General features: G+C 34.3%; 1 protein-coding gene across 3 annotated transcripts in view; it reads left to right on the top strand.

Annotated features, from left to right (window-relative positions):
* The window catches only part of KIF20B (kinesin family member 20B), a 97,260-nt gene that overhangs the window by 36,556 nt on the left and 37,562 nt on the right, over window positions 1-23,142 (top strand). For all 3 annotated transcript variants that reach the window (XM_016428024.2, XM_016428026.2, XM_016428023.2), the window contains exons 19-22: window positions 1,577-1,739; window positions 12,845-14,078; window positions 16,465-16,603; window positions 21,069-21,188. In XM_016428024.2, coding sequence (XP_016283510.1) covers window positions 1,577-1,739; window positions 12,845-14,078; window positions 16,465-16,603; window positions 21,069-21,188 — 1,656 coding nt within the window. The remainder of the gene's footprint in view (window positions 1-1,576; window positions 1,740-12,844; window positions 14,079-16,464; window positions 16,604-21,068; window positions 21,189-23,142) is intronic.

Here is a 23,142-nt window from a genome sequence, read left to right as displayed (position 1 = left end):
CTAGTTTGGAGTGACAAAGAGAACTCCCTTGGCTTTAATCCTGAACAGTGAAGTATTCCAAAGGAATATATTAATTCATAAGTTCCATTTTTGCTTTTATTTAATTTTGGGGAAAAGCAGTTTGGATGTCTACTATAGAAAAGGCTATGTGTTTAATTGAATACATATTTTACTTGGGAGTGAAGGGAGAAGAGTTGAGTAAAAATTACTTCACTATACTTTCACATTTATTTTTATAGGCTTATATTCAAACCCACTTTAACATGTTTGTACATGTTAAATTTATATTGGATGATTGTTGTTTATAATTATTATTTTTGAAATAGATCTAAATTATAATAAGGCTTTTCATAGTTAAGAATCATAATAGTAATAGTACCTGACATTGTATAATGCTCCAAAGTTTGCAGCGTATTTTCGATTATCTAAAGTTCTCTAGTGCTTTAATTACCTATATAAAAAACTGAATAGCTGGGAAGAGTAACATTTCTGCCTTGCATACCTATGGAGGCTCATTCAGTCAAAGATTAGAAATCCAGGGGACCTTAAAGGTCATATGGTTGAAATCATTCATTTTACAGGTAAAGAAAGTAAGAATCAGATATTAAGTGAATGGTTCAAAGTCATAGAGGTAGTAATAGAGCTAGGATTGTAACCGAGATGCTTTTATTCTAAAATTGAGCCCTCTTTCTGTTGTACCACATTACCCATAGCATGACTTTAAAAATATTTATTTTAAGTGAAACTATTGAGTTTTCAAGCTTTAGGGAAACAAGTTTTGGAAATGACCTAGATGAAGCTCTTTTCTAAGATTTTCTAGAACTGAGTTGTCTCTGTCTCCAAACCAAGTCACTTGAAATAGTTTATAGATGTCCTCAGCTACTACTATAAGTACAAATGGAGGCAAATAGTTAAGTTTTAAATCATGAATCCTTTAGGTTGTAGTGAATACAGTTATTTTTTCTTCTTTTGGTTAAGATTCCTAATTTTATCATGTGAGGAATGCCCAAGGTGGAACTTTCTTCTGTTGAGTTAGATCTGGAACACTTTGGAGGTAGAACGTGAAAATAGGTCTTCTTGACTTCAAGGCTAGTTCTCTGACTACTCTCCTATGTTAGCACATTAATTCACAAGTATTAGTGAACAGAGGATTAAAACTATATGCAATAGTCACTAGAGGAAATCAGAGCAAGAATCAAAAATATGACAGGGAATTACTTGGAAACATTTTTCAGACTTTTGCTTAGACATGCAAAAACTTTGATGTATCATTAGAGACAGTAAGAACTTGGGCTGCATTTGTGAGGCTTCTGGTACTGTAGTGGCTAGAATATAGTTCTTATGATCAGGAGTCTGGGTTTGACTGCTCCCTCAGATACTTAATAGCTTTGAGATTTTTGGCAAGTCTTTCACTCCTATTTTATAGGTAACAACACTGAGGCTCTGAGAGATAATGAATAGATAATGAATAAAGCCATTTATAAACTGAATTTGTGTGGTATGCATGCAAGTTGTCTATATATATTTTAATATTCAAATCTTATCTGAGAAGTAATTGAAAATTGTTTTCTTCTAGGATGAGACCTTGTTTACTATTAAAAAGGAAATATCAAAGTTGAATAGTACTGAAAATGTTGAGGCTATTCAGATTGAGAAGGATAAGAAGAGAATCTCCTCAGGAAGAAAACGGTCATTTGAAGACAGTTTACTACAACAGGAAGAGCTGCCCACAAAGAAAGGTACCCCTTCTTCAACTGCCAACTGGTCCTACTTCAGAAAACTAACTCCTGTTCCACAACTTAACAGGAGGATTGCAAACAGGAATAAAATTTCTCATCTAAGGAAAAAACTTGAATTAAAAACGAGATACCAGTCATTTTTACTCTGAGATGATTGGCAGTTTTTTTTAGTCAGGACTGTATTTTAAAACTGTTTTCTAAGCATTGTAATAAATGTCTACTTAGATTTTATGCTTTTCACTTTTGCTGCTTTTGCATGTTTATTAACCTTTAGTTTTCACAATCATATCTCTTGGTTAAACTAGTAATTCTCTTCTTTGTCTCCTTCTCCCCTGTTATCTTCATTATGTCCAGGAAATTATAACACTTCTTTTTATGAAATGCTTCTTCTCTTCCTTCTTGGATTTGCATGCCTCTTCACTGTTATGTATATACAAAATGTTGAAAGACAAGACTTTTCTGTCAAGTGTCCTGTCTCAAGCACATTGGAGTTAGTACTATGTTCCCCTCTAGGTTGTAGAGAGTAATGTAATGGAACAGTCCAGTGCTGCATCTCTAGTGTAAAAGGAATAAACATTGTTTCAGTTTGAAAGGCAAGTGACCTCAGTCAATATTTAGAGGCTGAGCTGGAAAAACCTTGAAGATCACTTTGTGGTTAAAGAAACTGAAGCCTAGAGAGGATATGATTTGTTCAGTTCTCAGACAGAAACAGCCAAGATTTGAATCCAGATTGCATGACTTTGAGTTCAAACTTCTTTCCAGGTATAACATCTAACTCTTCCCATCAGCCTTCCTAATTCTACTATTTCATAGAGGCTACCTCTCATTACTGATTACCCATTTTCAGCTATCCAGTAATACCTTTCCAAAGTTCTGTAATTAGAGTTTTACTTTTATCTATGTTCATTCAACTTTTAAGGTGAAGGAAAGGAGAAAAGTATCTAGGCAGTTTGTTTTTAAAAAATATTTTAGTGAATATCTGGACAAAGTATCTTTAATATGAGATTTAAAAGAAAATTGCATTATAAACTTGAGTAATTGATGCTGGATAATGTTTCTTTTCATCCTCCATCTTCCCTTTCCTCCAAGAAGCCTATAAAGGTACTCCCTTATCTATATCCAATCTGTAGGGATTGTAGATTGAAATGTTTGGCAATAAATGACTTTAATATTATTGAAAAATATAAACAAAACTTTGTAATGAAGTGCTATCGGTAGCTACTGCCACACAAATGACATCTCTTAAATCTTGAGATATACTCTTTTTTAAGGTAAAAGAGAGATATAATATATTTATTTATCTTTTAAAAATCAGCACATGTATTTATAAATTTCTACTTTATTCATAAACCCCAGAATATCTCAGAGTAAAGGTGAAAAGAAATAGGAACTCGTACAATAAATTAAGTACCTCTGTCATAGCTTATTTGCTCTAAACTTTCTTACTCATCTTGGTTTCTTAACCTGAAGTAAAGCTATTATTTTATCTCCAGGGATGTATCTTTTAATTTATAGAACTCATAATATTGCTTTAGGCATATATAGTAACTTTAAATAATAAAGCAAAGATTAGAAATAAAGGAGTTAGCCTCCTATCTCCAAACTTCATGTTGTGAAGAAATCTTGGGTCTAGAAATGAGGAAAAATTTACCAAGCATCTATTTATCATTTCTTCTGTCCCACCACTGTTATAAACAAGTATGGTGTTATGGAATGAACACAGAGTTTGAATTTTACCTCTGATATTTTCTAGCTCTCATATTGGGCAACTTACCTTTTTTTTTCTGGGTTTCAGTTTTCTCATTTGTAAAATGATATGGTTGAGCTAGATGAGATTCAGATTATAAGTGTACCGAGATAAAAGCATTGATCAGTACTTTCAAGAAACTTATGATCCAGTTAGTAAGTTCCCAAACCCTGTACAAAACATTATTTGGATGTTAGTTTTCTTATTGGAGTTGCTCAGTGTACCCATGGCTTTGGTTATGTCTAACTCAGAATGCTTCCCCTCTTATCCTACTTTATAAAGGAGCTTGACCATCTCCTCTTTTGTCTGAACATTAAATGACCACTATAATCAGAATTTGTTTTGGAGAAGAATAAAGACATTTCTTACTTTAAAAAGCAATACAAAATTTGCCAAAAGTTTCTTATATTCCAAAGAAAGAAGATAGAATCATTAAGATACATTTATTACACCAGAATTGTGAATATAGCATGATGGTAAATTGAAATAAGGAAGAATAGTGGGGTTTTAGCTGAGATCTGAAAAATCTCTAGCTGAGTAGTGAAAAATTTGATACTGAATCTAATACTAGAGTTCTTATCCCAAATATCTGTTGAAAAACAATATAGTTGATCATGTTATTATTATAAAATATTATTTGACTATAATAGGAACACTATTATAGTGATGTAGAAGAAATGATTGGGGCAGATGTCCTCAAATGCAGACAGAAACTTGACTGGTGGAGACTGGTTATCACCAGAGTGGTGGAGTGGAGAAATCCAGAGGAAAGAGTTGTGAAGCCTAAAAAAAATTCAAAACATAAAAAACTAGTTTAAAGGTGAAATCAAAAAAACCAAGTTCCTGAAACTGTGCTAATGAAATCAGCTTAGCATAGCAAAATGATGTGAAATAATATAAGGAAGAATTTCTTATTCAGTTGTTAGGTTAAAATGGAAAAAATAAAATTTCCTATGGAAATTGCTTCTTACCAGTTTGTTGTCAGTAAAGTACTTTGAAAACTTTAAAGCACAACTTAGGTTTGGTCAATAGGTGGCATACAGAAAGCTGCCTTTGGATCCAGGAAGACCAGGACTCTGGTCTTGCCTCTGGAACATCATCTTGCCTGGGTGAAGTCAGTATTCCAGGCAAAGAAAGGGATACATTAAGAGAGGGAGTTTTTTCTTCCAGATATTCTCTATATCAATGAAATTACAGATCCAGACCATTCCGCTATAAAATCAGTCAGCGTTTTTTTATTAAGTCTCCTTTGTTCCAGGCATTGTACTAAGGCCTTGGAATTTAAAGAAAGGCCCTCAAGGAGCTCACTCACTAATGGGGAAACAACTTGCAAACACCTGTGTACAAATAAGATACATAAAGGATAAATTTGGGGTAGTCTCAGAGGGACGATACTTAAGATTTGTTAATGTCTTGGTGTTTTCGACAGTTTGTGTCAAGGTAAAAATCATTTAGCATTACAGGTCATTTCACATAAATAGCAGCTGATTCCAAATAGGTCTTATATTATCCTCTCACTTTAAAAAAAAAATCATATCTTCTGTCTTAGAATTGATAAAAGTATTGGTTCCAGGGCAAAAGAGTGGTAAGGTCTTGGCAGCTGGGGTTAAGTTAATTGCCCAAGGTCATATAGCTAAGAAGTGTATAAGGCCAAATTTGAACTTAGGACCTCTCCTGTCTAGGCTTGACTCTATCCATTGAGCCACCTAGAGCCATCTTCTTCTCCCACTATTAACTGTCATCTAATAGTGGCTAGAAAATCAGTAACAAGTGGCAAATGAATTTAAAGCACAATTAAGACTAAATATCTAAGTAATTAAGCTGTTTTGTGTATAGCTTTTAAAAAGTGCTTCCCTCGTCTTTGGGGAGCTTTTGTTCGTTGCTAGTGGAACAAATAAGCATGAGATTTCAGTTTGTGTCTACCTATCAGCACTATCAGAACACCTCTTATTTGGAACTTATTGTCCTGTTGCTGCCTTTTATTCATGTTACCAATTTAAAGGTTCAAAGCCCCCTGAAATCAGAATTGAAATGTGGCTCATAAAGAACCCTATAGAGTAGGACTATGGTCTATGGTGCATGCCCTTAGGCAATCTAGCCTTTTTTCTCACACTAAAAGAGTAACTTTTAAATTTACCTTCTAATAAATTTAAAAAATAACCAATTGCACTGAGACTGTTCTTTCTCAGAAAGGGCAGAAACCCAAAACAAAACAAAAATAATCTAGTCTCAGTAATTGCCTCTTGGTAAAGACAAATTGAGGTAAGCAGTTTCATTTAGGCACTTAGGCCCTAGAGCATGTCTACATTTAGGAATTTGTGAATAATATTGATGAGGCAGAACTGACATAAACTACTTGCCAAGTCCAAAGTGATTTTAATGTTTGTCCATCATTAAGCGTAATAGATAAGAGAGAAATAGTTATAATCTTAACTATATTTCATGAAGATTTTCATCACAACTTTCATAATCAGCTTAAGGAAATCAAGTAGAATATATTTGACAATATATCAGGGATTCATGATTTCATGTGAGTAGGTTTTCCTTCCACCAATACAAAGTTTTTAATGAATCTGTGGTGGCACCTATTTGGCCCTTCTTTTTGAATTTAGCTATGTCAGGCCTTCTCAAAGCCTTTCTAATTTGGGTAGACCTACATTCACATGCCAAGTGTAAAATAATGTTTGGCTAATACTGGTGAGTTTTCAAGATCCTTGTATTTATATTACACTTTTATGAGGTAATATGCTTCTCGTTAAACACGGACCCTTTAAAACATAGGCGAAATAGGAAGTGACCAAATTTGTTTCCGAAATGGCACTAGTTAAAACAGAACAAAAACAGAGATCAAAGCAATGGTGACAACACAGAGCATTTTTTAGAGATAGAACAAAGTCAAGCATATCTGAACACTTCTGAAGATTTAAAAGAGCTGGAAAAATGGTTTCCTGGTTAAATATGAAACTTGTGAGAAAATCCTTAAAGGACCTTGACTTAGCACGGAGACAAATTATGGAGTTAGACCTTAGAAGAAATTTCATAGTGATTAGAGTATAACCACCAGGAGATCCATCAATGACAGTTATTTCAACAAATTGTTATCAGTATTTATTAGGTACCATATGCCAAGTACTGTTCAAGGTGCTGGGGATACAAAAAGAGAAATAATGAAACAATACCAGCTTGCCAGGAAATTAACATTCTAATGAGAGGGACAAGTCCATATGTAAGTATATGAAGAATAGATAATAAGAGAAGTACAAATAAATATAAAGTAATTAAATACAAGACAGTTTAAGAGGGAGGGGTTACTAACAACTGGGGGCCATCAAGAAAAGCTTCAACTATATTGTCAGGAGGAAAAGAGTTCATGCAGTAAAGATGGGGAGGGTGCATATTTTGAATATGGAAGGTATGCATATGAAGTGTGAAGATAGGTTATATGGGAAATATAGTGTCATATATGAATTGCAGAAAGAAGGCCAGTTTGGCCATGGGAGATGAAGTAATGTCAAGTGAGGCTGAAAAGATAACGTGAGATCATGTTGTATAGGACTTTAAAAGCTAAACAGGAGAGTTTCTATTTCTTTGGTTCTTGAGGCAATATGTAGCCCCTGATGTTGATTGAATTGACATGATCAGATTTAATTAAAGAAGAGACATGGTCAGCATTTCAAGTAGTATGGGGAAATATGACATAAACCAATTAGTAATGTTGAAGTAATCTAGGTCAGAGGTGATGAGTGCCTGAACTAAAGTGGTAGCTATATGAGAAGAGGTTGGAAATGTGAGATGTTAACAAAGGTCAATTGGCAGCTGTGTATATGGGGTGAGGAAGGGTTTGGATTCAGGGGTAATGATAAAGTTATGAAACTAGAAAACCAAAAGAATTCTCTAGAAATAAGCAAATCTTTAAATCTTTAAATGATGTGGATTGGAGTGGGAGCAATCTAGTGGTACCTCTGAAATAAGAGTCAAAACATAGGACCTAATCTCAGCTCTACCATTTGACTGTAAGCCTTAGAAATTTCTTATAATTCTATAATTTAGGAATTGTTGAAAGAAGAGAATAAAAATTTGAAAAATTAATCCAAAGTTAGGGAATAAAGTAGCTATCCTTTTCCCTTCTAACTTTTTTATTTGGTGAAAACTAAGACTTGAAATGAGAGATTTTTATAGAGTATTATTACACTAAGATTAAGTATTGAAAACATTTACCTCTCGTCCAACCCTACTAGAGAACTATGTCTTTTCCAAAAAATTCATGATCTCTACTATCAGGGAATTTACAAAATAAAAAGAGAATGCTATTATAGAGGAATAGATTAGAAGAGGTGAGAATTTTCTTGGTGGTCACTATAAAAACACAGTGCCTACACCAGTGATGGAGAATATTTTGGAGATGGAGTGTTGGTCCCCCTTCCCCTGCCGTTGAGTGCCCTGCCAGCACCCTACCCCCTACCAAGTGCTGGGCATGCCCCACCCCCTCCTTTCCCCAGATAGGAGAGGGAGGAAGCACTCCCATTGAGCTGCTGGGCAGAGAGGTGGGGGTATGTGAAAAAAAGTCATCAGGCACAGTGGAGAGGGGTAAGGGAGCAGCTCCCCCTGATTTCCTCTGCCTTTCTAGTAATGAACTCTTCCAGGGGGGTCAAGGGGGTCCCCACAGAGAGCGCTCTGTGTGCCATCTTTGGCACCTGTGCTGTAGGTTCGCCAATACTGATATAAAAGATGAACTTCTGCTACCTCCTCATTGAAACTTCTTTTTTTATATGTTCTTCAAATTTTGTTTTATTTATTTACTTATCTTTCTATGTGTATGTTGTACTAACAAATTATCCACTCTTCCCATGTAATTCCTTGAGAATAGGAATGGCTTTTTCCTGTTTCCCAGTGCCTTATACATAGTAGGATTTTAATGAGTGATTTGAATTGAATTGCTAGAAATTGGGTTTTGAGGGTGACATTTATAACTTAAAGGCAAGAATGAGCATGGATTTTTTTCCCTTAAAGTTAGATATTGGATTTAAATAACTTTTCAACAGTTTAAAAGTTCTTTACTTACTAACTTATTGTAAAGATTATGGTTCAGGCAAAATTTCTAATTGATGAGGCCAAATTAGATGGATTTTATTTTATCTGATAAGCTAAGATTTCCTTGTGATTTAAAAAATCATGTGAATAACTTGCAGAAATTTGTGGTACAAAATGGTGAAGCTATCACATAATAGGTTTGTAATGGTACTATTTAATTGTCAGAAAAGTAAAATGTTGCCAATTTAGGAAGGAAGTTCTAGTATTTAATTAGTCAAATATATCCCATTTCAGTTGCAATTTGTAGTGTTTGATGCTAACACAGCTTTTCTTTGTTATTAACTTGATAAGATAAAATACAGTCCTTCAGTTAAGAAGTTATTAAGGCTTCTTGTGTACCACTTTTTGTGCTATAAGCTTGGGGCATACACAGAAAAGACAAACAGTCTGTGCCTTCAACATTTAAATGTGGGAGGCAACACAGAAATAGCTAGTTATATACAAAATATATACTGAGTAGATGAAATTACTCTGGAAAAAAGAGACAGTAGTAACTAAGGGAAAATATCTCTTGTAAAAAGTGGAAATTGGAAATTTGGAATTTAAGAGGTGGAGATGAGGGAGCAGAGTATTCTAAGCATGGGGATCAGTCATTGCAAAGGCATGGAGATCAGAGATGTTATGCATAAAGAGCTACAAATAGACCCATTTAACTAGATTGGAGAGTGTAGGGAGGCAGAGGTGAATAAGTGAGACTGGAAATATAGGGAAGAGCTTGAAATAACACAGAGAACACTATATTGAATCCTAAAGTCAATTGGGAGTCATTAGAACTCTTTGAGCAGGGTTTAACAAAACCAGAAATTTGCTTCTAAAAAACCTTGGCATCTGAGCAGAAAATGGATTGAAGTAGGGAGAGACTTGAGGTTCATAACCTCATCATTACCTTTGACTCCTCACTCTTTTTCACCCACATGTCTAATCGGTTTCCAGTCAACTTCAATGGGGAGTGTAGTAGTGGGGGTGAGAGGTGATGAAAACCTTAACTAGGATTATTGTTGTATGAATGGAGAGAAAGGGCATACATTTAATTTTGTGAAGGTAAAAATAACAAGATTTGGCAATATTATTTGGGATGAATGAGAGTGAAGAGTTTCAACAAGGAGGTTGTGGGCTTGGATGACTGTGAAGATGGTAGTACCATTGGCAATAATAGGGAAGTTTAGAAGAGGGGAAGATTTGAGGGGGAAATATATGTTCTGTTTTGGACATGTTGAGTTTGAGATGGCTGTTGGCAGTATGTGACTGTAGTTCAGCAAAGGGACAAGGCCTGGATATGCAGATCTAGGAATCATCTGTATAAAGATAATAATTGAATGCATGGGAGCTGATGAGATGACCAAGAAAGGGGGATGTAAAGGAAGAAGGGAAGAGGCCCAAGATAAATTTTTGGAAGGAACCCATAGTTAGTATATGTGACTTGGATAAAGATGTAGCAATTGAAACCAAGAGAGAGTGGTTGGAGGAGTGTCAGGAGAGAACAAAATCAAAAAGCCTAGAGAGGAGAGAGTGGGTGTTTCAAAGGAGAAGGTATTTCAGTGTAAAATGCTATGCAGGTAAAGGATCAGTACTGAGTAAAAGCCTTTAGATTTGGCAAATTAAGAGCTCATTGGCAACTAGAGAAGGCAATTTCAGTTGAAGGATGAATTTAAAAGTTAGTCTGTAGAGGGTTTTAGACATGAATTAGAGAAGAGGAATTGGAGGCATAGATTGTAAATAGCTCTTTTTTCAAGGAGTTAAGCCATATAGCTAACAATTGATTGGATCAAATGAAATTTTTGTGAGATTGAAGAGACATGGGCAAGACAAGAGAAAGAGTTGGAATAATAGCAAGGTAATATGTTAGGAGAAGTTAGGAGTAGATAGCATCAAGAACTCATACAGAGGGGTTTTGCCTTGGCAGGAAAAGGGACCACTCCACCTGAGACTAGAGCAAAAAGGGAAAGAATTTTCAGAGTGTGAAAAGAAGGGAAAAGAGGACTGTCTCAGTGAATAGTTTTAATTTTTTTTAGTGAAGTGTGAGACAGGATCTTCAGCTGAGAGGGTAGGGTAAATGCCTTGGGAGATTCTACTCAATAGTGTTCTAAAAGCTATGGTGCAATTTTAAGTTTGAATTTAATTTAGTTCCTTAAAACTATACTTTGACTTTTGGGATGCCTATAAAGCACCCTGACCTTACCTAATTTGGAGATGCTAATGGTTGTCATCTAACCATGCTGTGTAAATATAAGAATAAACAGAATCTAAATGAAAACTTAAGTAGCTTTCTCTTTTCCAAAAGGGGCATAAGATTCAATGAATGCATGGGCTTGGTGGCTTCATTTTGATTAATCAGATTGAATTTGGGTTTACGCCCAGGCTTTCATCTAAGCTTTGGATAGCTGAGGTTGACAGAAATAATCTAGTGATGCCTCAATTAAAATAATGGATCAAAGTTGTAAGGAAATCAATTTAGATTTGATGTCAGGAAAAATTTCCTCAAAATTAAATCTATTCAAAAGTTGAATATGCTGTTTTGGGAGGTTGTGGGTTGCTCCTTGCTGGAGGTCATCAGGCAAGATATTGCAAGACTACATGTTAGTTTTCTTATACTGGAGTTTCCTTTTGGTTACTAGGTGATTCTTAGATCCTTTTCTCAAAAATAACAGGGGAGAGTAGAGGAGATCCTTGGCTAAGAATGTGAAGCTTTTGTGAAAGCCTATTTAATATACAAGAGGGCTAGGGGGCAGCTAGGTGGCTTGATGGATTGAGAGCCAGGCCCAGAGATGGGAGGTCCTGGGTTCAAATGTGACCTCAGACACTTCCTAGCTCTGTGACCTTGGGCAAGTCTCTTCACTCCCATTGCCTAACTCTTACTACTCTTCTGCCTTGGAACCAATATACTGTATTGTTTATAAGACAGGAGGTGAGAGTTTAAAGAAAAACATACAAAAGAGCTTTTGTTTTTTTTAAACTCTTACCTTCTGACTTAGGAGAAATACTGTGTATTGGTGGTAAGGGCTAAGTAATGGGGATTAAGTGACTTACCTAGGGTCACACAACTGGGAAGTGTCTGAGGCCAGCTTTAATTCCAGCACCTCTTGTCTCTGGGCTTGGCTATCAACCCACTGAGTCACCTAACTACCCCCCCCCCCTTTTTTTAAATAAAACAAATCAAGACTTTTTAAGGAAAGAACATTTATGAGACTCCTAAATATTATTGAATATCCTATCTTATATTCAGTGTTTAATGCATATTCACCAAAGAAGTTTGTTTGCAAATAATCTCTATTTCTCATGGGGCCATCCATGTTAAAGAGTTAGTAGTATTTAATACAAGGTAAAAAGTAAGAAGTATAGATTTTTATATATGTGTGTGTTTACATATACATTTATATAATAAGGTTGCTAGATAATTTGTTACATCATTGGAGAAGACATTGTGATTTTGTTTATAATGTTTTTAATCAACAATCTTGCTACAATAACTACTTTTCTATTTTTTTCCCTTTTATGAAAAAGAATACAGAAAATGCTTCGATATATACAGTTTGTTATATTTATCACTTAAACAGTATAACATTGTGAAACCTGCTGGTATTTATTATAGTTTGGGATAATATGCCTTTCAGAACTATTTAATAAAATGGAGACTAGGGAAAATAAAGAATTCAGTAATAACTTCTTTCCCCAGAACCTCCTATTTTAAAAATCTATTATTTTATCAGGAAGACAGTGTAGTTAATGGAAAGAACATTGGACTAATGATAAATGAATTAACTTTTAAGATAAATTTAAAGAAGATATGTTCAAGTTAGGAAGGCAATCCCCAAACCAAAAAATTTATAATCTTCTGTAGTTATACTAGGGAAATAAGGGAAATAGTAAGAGCTGAAGTGTATTATTAGGTGTACTGGCTTTGAAAGTTTTCAAGGGAAAGCTTCCCTCTGTTTGTTCTTCATGTCCTGAAACCAAGACCCAATGCGAAACCATGAGATTCCCAGATGTCTAGCTACAAATTATTGGAGGCTTGAGATTCTGCATACCTAGCATAAATTTCAGACATTTAGTAGGATCCAGTTATATTGGAGTAAACCATGACTTCCTCATCAAACACAGGATCCAAGATTTCTCCATATAATATGCTATTCAGATTAATTTCTTCAGGGATAAATGTAGATATTCTCATTAGAAGGTTTCAAAGTGTTGCCTGTTTGGGTTTTTTTAAAATGATTTTTTTGTTATTACTATAAAATGTTCCAGAATAATAATAATTTTATTTTTATAGGGTCTGTTAATAGTGCCATTCTCCCTGATGAGCAGAAGGAAACCAGAGATCTGCAACAAGGCATTTCAGAAAAAGAAGCAGACATTAGAGATTTACAAGAGGAAAATGAAGGATTAAAGAAAAAATTACTCGTCATGGAAAAAAACCTTTTAAATGAAAAAGCAACAAAAGAGGAATTAAATCAACAACTTACAAGTTCACTGCAGGACTTGGCTTGCTCAAAAGAGAAAATTTCTGTGTTAAGCGTAGAGATTCAACAAATTCGATCTGATTATGAGAATGCAATTTCTGAATTACATGCACAGAAAACTATAAACCAAGAACAAGAAGATAAGGTTATGGAATTGCTGAAGGAGATAGCAACAACCAGACAAAATATCACAAACAAAGTGGCACAAATAAAAATAATGCAAACAGAAATAGACAAGTTGCATATGCTTGATTCTGTCCCTCAGACTCTAGAGGAAGAATTACAAAATCTAAATGACCCTCTGAAAGATTATCCTGTTAATTTGTCAAATACTCAGTCCAACTTGGATGCTGAAAATTATTCTGTAAATACACAGGTTGAAGAATCAAGTGTTGAATGCTTTAGGAGAAAGAGTTCTTTTCATTGTAGTATTGAAGCCATTTGGAAAGAGTGCAAGGCGATGGTGAAAATCTCCTCCAATAAAAGCAACCAGATCCAGGAATTGGAACAACAAATTGAAAAGTTGTATCAAGAAGTGAGAGACATTAAGGAGGAAAATAATCAACTAAAACTGAACATCAGTGAAAATATGAACCAGGATAATTTACTAAAAGAAAAAGAAAACACTATTAAACAGCTAAAAGAAGAATTAGAAGGGAAAATAATTAGGCTTGCTGTTGAAGAACAACATGTAGTTGAGTCAGAGAAAAAAATTTCAGAATTTACACAACAAATCACCAGCCTGACAAAGAAAATAAAAGAGCTTGAAACTATCTTGGCAACCAAGAAGGACACAGATAATCATTTAACTATATTGGAAAAAGTGGTTCTGGAAAAAGAATCTCTTATTTTGAAACTGGAAGGAAATCTAAAAGAGTTTGAAGAAAATCTTAAAAATTCCAGTAAAAATGCCAAAGAATTAAGTGATAAGGAAGCTGAATTAAAGGAAGAAGTCATACAACTGAAGAACAATTTGCAAAATGTGAACAATTCACTGCAGATAAAAGATAAAGAAAATGAGAACAACAGTCAAGAAATAGTAAAGTAAGTCAAAGTTTATTAATATTAAATAATTTTAAATGCTAAGCAACTGTGACTGAATTTTCAACAGCTAAACTTAAAAAAATTATCAATACATTTTGTTTTGTTTTTGTTTCTTAAAACCCTTACCTTCTATCTTGGAATCCATATTAAGTATCAATTCTAAGGGATAAGAGCAGTTAGGGCTAGGCATTTGGGATCAAATGACTTTACTCATGTAATTACATATTATTTTCCAGAATGTTTGGATCCACTAGTAGTATATTTCTCTTTAGAAAATACTTCCAGAATTGACTATCTTTTTCTGTTTTTGTCAATTTAACATGTAAAAGACAAAACCTCAGAGCTATTTTAATTTTAATTATTACTCTAGTGGAGCAATTTTTACATATGGTTGTGCTCCTGTTTGTATTCAGTTAATTTTGTATCAGTTCAAGTTTCCTGATTTCTTTGAAATCATATTTTTCTTAATTTCTTAATGGCACAATAACATTCCAATACATTCTTCTACTATATTTTACTCAGGCAACTCCTGCTTTGTACCCTTTAGATTCTAGATCTTTACTTTTCCCTCCTTTTAACTCCAACTATTCCCTCCATCTCTGGTGTTATATTTCCTTTACTTTTTGAGTTTTTGCTGTTTGTAGTATAGATGTAGGTTTATCAGAAAGGACATTTTCTTTCCCTCATCAAAATGTTAATACTGCATCATCATATAACTTTCCAATCCCTAAAGTAAATCTCCCTTTTAAGGTTTCTCTTAAGTCATGTGATTGCTATTCAGTTTTGATCTTTTCATTAGAAATGCTTGAAAGTTTCCCATTAAAGGTCCATTTTTGTAGCATTATGCTTAGCTTTTCAGGATTTATTATTCTTGCCTTTTGGAATATTATATTAGGATCTCCTCTCATCTTAAGTGTAAATTGTCAAGCCTTGTGGATCCTTGGTATTTGAACTCCTGTCTTGCTTCTTCCGATATTTTTAATCTGATGTGGAGAGTTCTAGACTTGGGTTTTACCATTCCTGAAAGCTCCTCCTTTTTATTTTCTTTCTGAAAGTGACTGGTAGATTCTTTCTTCTTTGTTTTTAATAAATCTGGGCAGTTTGCATTTATGATTTTTTAAAAATAAAGTGACCAGGCATTTAAGAAAAGTCAGTTTTTAGAAAGCCAACAGATACTTAAATTATTCTTCCCTGTCCTTTTCTCCAGGTTAGTGTTTTATGTATATCAGATACCTTACATTTTCTTCTGTTTTTTCATTCTTTTGATTTTGTTTGTATATTTTCCTACTTCTTTCTTAGTTCTTGTTCTACCTTCTCATGAGTCATTGATTTCACTTTGGTCTACTATGTTTTTCTGGGAGTCCATTTCTTGGGTAGGTTTTTCATGTTTTGTTTTAAATTATTTATTCTAATAGTTTCTTTAAGAGTGTTAATTCAATTGCTAAGAATCTTTTGCATCATTTCTCAGATATTCATGTCATCTTTGATGGGCAATGCACTTTTTCCCTTTGAGTCTCCAAACTGTTGTAGAATTGTTCTCTTTTTCTAGATTGGATTTTTGGGCAGCTCATCTAAATTAGTTGTTTATAATAATCAGTGTCTTCTTCCATTTACTTATATTTCAAACTTTATTTCTTGAATTAGGGATTTGTGATAAGATCAGTCTCCTTCCTCTACTGTTCTTTTGGATGAAGTGGTTGATCCTGAGTGGCCTAATCTGGATTTCCTGGGTTCCTGTGTTGATTTCTGCCTTTTAGGATAAGTGGCCACCAGATCTCCCTTGCACTCCCAATATTTGAACTTGAAAATGTTGGATCATCTGAACTCCCTATATTATCTGAGACATCTTGGAACTCTAGGGGTTTCCCAGGGTTCCCAGTATCAGTTCTGCTTCCTTTTCAATGGTCTTTGTATAGTGTACCTCTAGATGATTTCTAAAATCCACACAATAGATTTCTTAATACCTTGGAGGCAGTTTCTACTCCTTTGCCTCTGAATACTGAACCTTCCAGGTTGTATGTGTCTCTGACTTGATAGCACTTGGAGGTTATTGACTTAGTTGTGCTGGTGCTGGATTTACTTACTGGTAACTTCCTTTCCTATTTTTGCTTATAGTATCTTGACTAACATTTTTTCTATAATTCCAGAATGGAAAAAGTCACTATGGTTTTTCAGACATCTTCTCTGGAAATCTTGGTTATTTTTTCAATACGAAATATCACCTTGATTTTACTTTGATTTCTTGTAGTTTGAATTTTTAAACTTTTGTGATAATATCATAATTATATAAAACTGTATTTAAAAAATACTTAATATCTGTGATCATAGAATGAAAACAATACACCTCATCTTTACTATTGGAAAGTAACTTTATGGCATTTTTAAGATTGAAGGAAGAACTCTCTGCCAACTCTGCTCTTATACATAAGCTGAAAGAAGATCTTCAGCGGAAAGAAGAAGACCATGTTGATCTGAAAGAAAAATTTGCTGATGCCAAAAAGCAAATTGAGCAAGTACAGAAAGAGGTAAATTATTCCATACTGGTCACAGATTATCCATCAAGTAGTTTTGTTGTTGTGAAGTAATATTAACAATGAAGTCTTTACTCCTAAAGGCTAGAATTTGAAACAAACTTTAATTAGTGATAATATATATATTTAGAACATAATATATTAGAATTGGGATTAGGAACTTCTTGGTCTGATTGAAAAAATCAGTTGCATTTGATAAAAGATAAAAGAATTAAAAAACTTTTTTTTAAAGATGAAAGAAACAGCAAGGAACAATTTTATTAAAAAAAAAAATAACCCTTGCCTCCTGCCTTAGAATTCAATACTAAGTATTGATTCCAAGGCAGAAGAACAGTAGGGGCTAGGCATTTCAGGATTAAGTAACTTGCCTGGGGTCACACAGTGAGGGGTGTCTGAGGTGATAGTTGAAGCCAAGACCTCCCATCTCTAGGCCTGGCTCTCTATTCAGTAAGTCACCCAGCTGCTCTAAGGAACAATTTTAAAAAGTCAACATAAGTATTAGTTCTAAGGCAGTAGAGCAATGAGTACTAGACAATTGGGGTTAAATGACTTGTCCAGGGTCACACAGCTAGGAAGTGCCTGAGGCCCAAATTAAACCCAGGACCTCTCATTTCCAGACCTGGTTCTCCATCCACTGAACTGCCTAGATGTCCCTTACAACTATGATTGATGAAATGTGGATGTATAGAGGTTCTTAAGTAGTAAAGACATTGGTGTTGAAATAATCTTCAGGTTATGGGGAGAAACCTTTTGAAAAGGGGTCTTCCTTTCACAATACAGTTTGTCTCTTGGGTTCCAAATTTGAACAACAGAATAATTGTATCTTTTTTTAAAACCTTTACCTTCCATCTTAGTATGTATTATGTATTATATGTGATTATATAATAGTTCTAAGGCAAAAGAATGATAAAGGTCAGGCAATGGGAATTAAATGACTTGCCTAGGGTCACACAGTTATGGAGTGGCTGGGGCCAGATCTGAAACCCTAAGACTTTCCATCTCTGGGCCCAACTATCTGTAGTGATTAAAATAGTTGGTTGTCATAAACTGTAGTAATTAAAATAGTGGAAGACTTAAATTGTAGTAGATATAAGAGTGGGTGGTTTAAATTTGTGACCGCAAAGATATGTTTTTTTTATATTAAAAATAAAGTGGTCGCCAGGGAAATATTCCCAATTATTAAATATACCCAAGTCAATTGGGTTTTATAGAGATTTTAATTCATACAAATGAGGAATTAAAGAAAAGGAGAGAAAGAGAGAAAAAAGGGAATAATGAGAAAAGAATAGGCCGGCCCAGGGCAGCCCTGGCCAACCCAGGCCTAAGCCCTAAAAGAAAGATCAGTCAGTCCTTAATCACTCACCACAAGATCTGTCCAAGCTAGGATTCTAGTGACACCAGTTCAGCTTCAGTTAGCTCAATCAAGTTCAGCCATCAAGCCCTTCAAGGCAGCTTTGGCCAGTTCCTCCCCAATTCAGCTTTTCCTCTCCTTATAAAGGGAATTTTCTCCTATGTCACCTCCCCTAAGTTCTCCCATCTATCAATCACAGTAGATGTTTTCCAAAGGACAGACCATTCTTAGTTCACACCTAAGAAGTCTAAACTTTTGAGTAATTCACAGCTGAGTAGACTAGAATCTCTGAGTAAGTTCTCACCTCTTTACTCCTTGTAAGTTCACAAGTTCCCTGACTTTTATAGGTACTTAGCACCCTTTTGTATTATATTCAAAAATAGGCATAGCTTAAGAACTTTTTGTCTTACTATAAGTATGGGTTTAAGTACTTTTCATTGTTCAGCAAAGAGTTTACAACTTTATCTTCCCCTAAGGTATGCTTCAGTATGGTGAAGTAGAGTTCTCACATTCCTGATCTAAGTAGAGTTCTCACATTCCTGATCTAAGTTACTTCTGTGGGGAATGGTCTTAACCCAACCTTATGAGTAGGGTCTGGGAATTTTTAAGGTTCACAATCCAACCTTATGAAGTAGGGTCTGAGAATTTTTAAGGTTCACATATCCACAGAGCCAAACTAGCTGCCTCCAGAATTATAGTATCTTGAATATCTTCCTACTGATCTGTAGGTTGATAAGGAGAGTGATTATTCTGAAGGGAACATTTAGTGCCTTCTGTCAGACATACTTGTTGAGTTTTCTGGAGTATTGTCTCTTAGAAAAGGGCAGAAGGATGACAACCATTACACTCAGTGCTTGCTCCTGAGGGCAGCAGCTAACAGTTCTGGGAGTGAGAGTGGCTGGACAAGACACTAGCTGAAACCCTTGGGATGTCCAGCCTACCAGAAAGTGAATGAAAGATCACTTTCTACTTATCCTTATGGTAGACTCCTAGGAAAACAGACTGGAGTTTGTAGAGGGATGAAGAAGCTTGCATAGGTTGTAATCTGCATAGTTGGTGGAAATATCCACTTCAAATCAATCAAAGATCTATTTGAGAATTTAAATACCAAATCAAAAGTTCTGAAATTGTCTTTTTCCAATACAAGATCTTTTAACAAGAGCAGTCATTTGTAGTACCAATACACTTTGAAGGATATTTAATAAAAAGATGAATTGTATCTGATGACTTTAGCTTAAGTAAAATCAAGCTAAACTTAAAAAGATCATTTCTAAAACCTTATATAAGAAGTAAAAAAAATTCAGAATGGCATAAGAAATAGATATTTAAACAAAATGAATATAAATGTTTGAAAGCCGAGTCTGAAAAATGACTTCTAGAAAGTACTAGTTAAATTTCATGCAGAGATAGAAATGTAGAATCCTTTCTATAGTAGAATAAACATAAATGCTTAGTTTTTATTCACAAATCAAAATTATGCTTTCACCAGTTTGTACATAAAGAATTTTAAAAAGGTGAAGATTCAGAAGTTCTTGGGAAACAATAGGTTTAAAAAAAAAAAGATGAAGATCCCTCAAGTTTGTTTAATTGCCATCACTTTAACCGCTTCCTAGATTGTCCCTTCTGGGTTCCTACCTCATGTTGCCTTTAAGTCAAACTGAATTCCTTCCTATTTTCCCCTAGCTTAAATAATCTAGAGGCAATTTCAGATTTGCATTTAATTATCAGTCTTTATATTTTCTGAGTCTAAGAGATATCCTCATGATTATTAACATCAAACAAATGGAAACAGGACCACTAAATTGTACAAAAGAACCCCTGCTATCTGCATATTTACTTAATTTTAAGATGTAATATTGCCCATATTTTATTGTTTTAACATTTATTTTGTTAAAATAGTTTTACATTTTAATCAGATTTGTGCCTCATGTGGCCATCATAGACCAAATGCAGGCTGTGGGCAGTGTATTTGAAACTTCTTTTCTAGATAACAAAGATGAATATAAACCACAGATTAACATTAGTCACATATATTTTCATCTCTAGAAATAGATGGAATATGAATGAAGCCTAAGAAATCTTAGGCTTGAAATATCTATTCTTAGTTCAGTCATTGTTCTTGATAACTTTAGTACCATGAGTCTTCCTGTGTCAGTGTAAGGAATTAGAACTTTCATTTTAATGTCTTATAGATGTGGATTTCTGGACTTTAAGTAATTTTATAGTTGAAAAGCTTTGGTTAAAGAACCTATTAGTGTAACATTTTAAATTAATTGATTGGAATGATTTACTCATTATCATCAGTAACCATTTATCTACCACTTTGAACTTATTCACTTATTGCTTCTATATTCAAATAAACCAAGCTTCTCCATGCTTTAAGAAATACTCTAATAGAGCTATTATTCTATATTCATACAAGTGAAGGTAGTGACCTGGTACTAGAAGGCACCTTAGAGATCATTTAGCCCAATTAGCGTCATTTCACAAGTGAGAAAACTGATCCAGAAAAAGAGAAGTTATTTGCTTAGGATCACACAAGTAGAAAGTAATGAATCTGATCATCAGTTTCAAACCCTCTGATTCCAGCTTCTGTATTCTTTTCATTGTATCATGCTTATCCAAGGGGTGGACCTAAAAGAGAGAGAATTATCTGGAGTCAGATTATTATAGAATTATAGAATTTGAAAGGACCTTTGAAGCCACTGGGTCTGACCTCTCATTTTACAGGTTAGGATATTAAGGCCCATCAAGCCTAAGGGATTTGTCCATGATCACACAGGTAGTAAGTAATCATTGGCAAAGCTGAGATTTGAAACTACATCCCCTGAATTTAAATATAGTGCTCTTTACATTAGAGTTTTCACATGATCAAAAATTTTGCAATTATATATGAGTATTATGTTGATTCCTGTTGAGCTTATTTTAAAAGTCTGAGTTTCTTAAAGCAATTTAAGATGAAATGTAGATTGATTTACCTGTGTTCCTTGTAAAGTTAAATGAGGAATAATTTTTTAGTATCTATTAAAATACATAAATCTTAAAATGTCAAGATTTTTGTTTCTTTAAAAAGTGCTCAATCTGTTTAATAAACATTATTCTTTGCAGATATCTATAATGCGTGACCAAGAGAAATTACTGAGGAATAAAGTTAATGAACTTGAGAAAATTAAAAACCAGTTTTCCCAGGAATTAGATATCAAACAGCGAACTATTCACCAGCTTAAGGTAATGTGTTTCTCTTTTGAAACTTAAGCAACTTCACTTTGTTATGGTTTAGTATTTGGGGTAAAATGCAGAAGCAAATTATTTTACATTTTTAATAAAATTGTTTTTTGCTTCATTTTAGAAAAAATAATAAATTTAGTGTCCCTTGGCTCTTATGCCAAAAAAAGCTTTTATTTCAGTTGATTCAATTCAATTTGATTTATTCAATTTATTAAGATTTTGTTATGTGTATATCGTTTTTTTTTGGTCTTGGGAATAGATAGAAAGTTAAAATGATAGACAATGTTACTTCATGGAATTCAGTGGGGGAATATGACATGCAGACAGCTTTTATAAAGCAATACTTGATAAGTACATTAGAGGGAGGTAAACAGAGATCTTCATGAGACATTGTGGGACAGGCTGAGAAAGCTGGGAGTTTTTTTGAAAGAGGTAGTATTTAAGCTAACCTTTAAAGTAGGGGTCAAAATTCAGCAAGAAAATGGAGAAAGCAAGGACATTTTACATACAGGGAGAACATTGTTATTTAGACACAGAGAGCCATGAACTAAAGACTAAAACTAAACACTTGGAGAGGAAGTAGCATGAAAGTAAGCTCGTACCAGTTTGTATATCACCAGATTACATAGGGCCTTCAGTGTCAAGCACTACAGTTTAGATTTCACATTCAGTTTGATTGGTATGGCATTGAATAAATAAGCTAATTTAGGTAGGATTGTCATTTTTGTAATATTAGCTCAGTCTAGCCATGAGCAATTTGTTTTTCCACTTGCTTATATCTAATTTAATTTGTCTGAAACATGTGTTGTAATTTCATTCATATAATTCCTGTGTTTAGATTTCACATATAAAGACTGTATTTTAATTACTAAAGTTTCCCAAACAAATTAAGTTATCAATGGAAAAAACCACAAAAATAAAGCTAACTTTCCCCAGAATAAATTTAGGAGAATAAGCTGGTCTTTACTGTTGCCCAGTTATTATCCTACTCTAATTTTTGGACTTCCTCTTTCATTCCTCATAGGTACTATTCTGTTACAAGTGAAAATTAATATATCTACTCAGTTATTAATTTTATAAAGTTTATTAATAAGAAAGGTAGATCAGCATAGTTTAAAATCTCTTTCTTACTCTAAGTCCTCTGACCACGTGTCCCTTAGCCTGCAAAACTTCTTCCTCTTCCCCATAACTTGCCTGCTTTCTCCCTGTCTGTCCAAGAAAACCCCAAAAAGGACCTGCCCCCTTTCTTTTATTGACTTTTAGGACTTAATGGATGTAAACTCTGGCAACCAGGTCAGCAACCCAGGAGGGAGAGGGGATGAACTTCCCCTGACACAATTCCAAATAGTTTCTTTTCTCCTCAAGCATTGACTGTGTCCTAACTCCCATTTCTAGAACAGATAACATACTCCTAAACTACACAATTGAGGTCACCCAATCATTCTCTTGATTTCTCAGGAACAACATGCACTTTCTTCCACTAGGGCAGGAAGAAAGAAGAGATATCATTATTCTTTTCTAACACTAATCTCTCCTAGCTATCCTCTTGATTTTAATCCTCTCAAGATACTTCAAAGACCTGGCTCCAATAATCTTCCTTTCTCACACATCTTAAAATTCTTCCTCTCTACAGTTTCCTTCCCATCTTCCCACACATATTCAGGTCTCCCCATTCATAAAAAAGTTTCCTGATCCTTGTCTTCCCCATTCAGCTACTTCCCCTTTTCTTCTTGGCCACTGAGATGTGTGCCTACAATTGGAATTACCTAGGGTTACAGGTTAACCATCTAGAAACAAATCTTGGCAGCAGTGTGGTAATTAATGAATTATTAAAACATGCTAGGGGTAAGGAACATGAAGAAAAAAATGAAACAACTTTTGCTCTCAATGAGCTCACATTCTATTAGAGGAAAACAGAATTAGAAAATGAGATACATATCTAACTAGCTAGTAA

Source organism: Monodelphis domestica, chromosome 1 (genome assembly GCF_027887165.1).
Source record: "Monodelphis domestica isolate mMonDom1 chromosome 1, mMonDom1.pri, whole genome shotgun sequence".
Classification (NCBI taxonomy): Eukaryota; Metazoa; Chordata; class Mammalia; order Didelphimorphia; family Didelphidae; genus Monodelphis; species Monodelphis domestica.
Note: the sequence above shows the minus strand (reverse complement) of the source record. Positions and strands in the feature narration are given on the sequence as shown.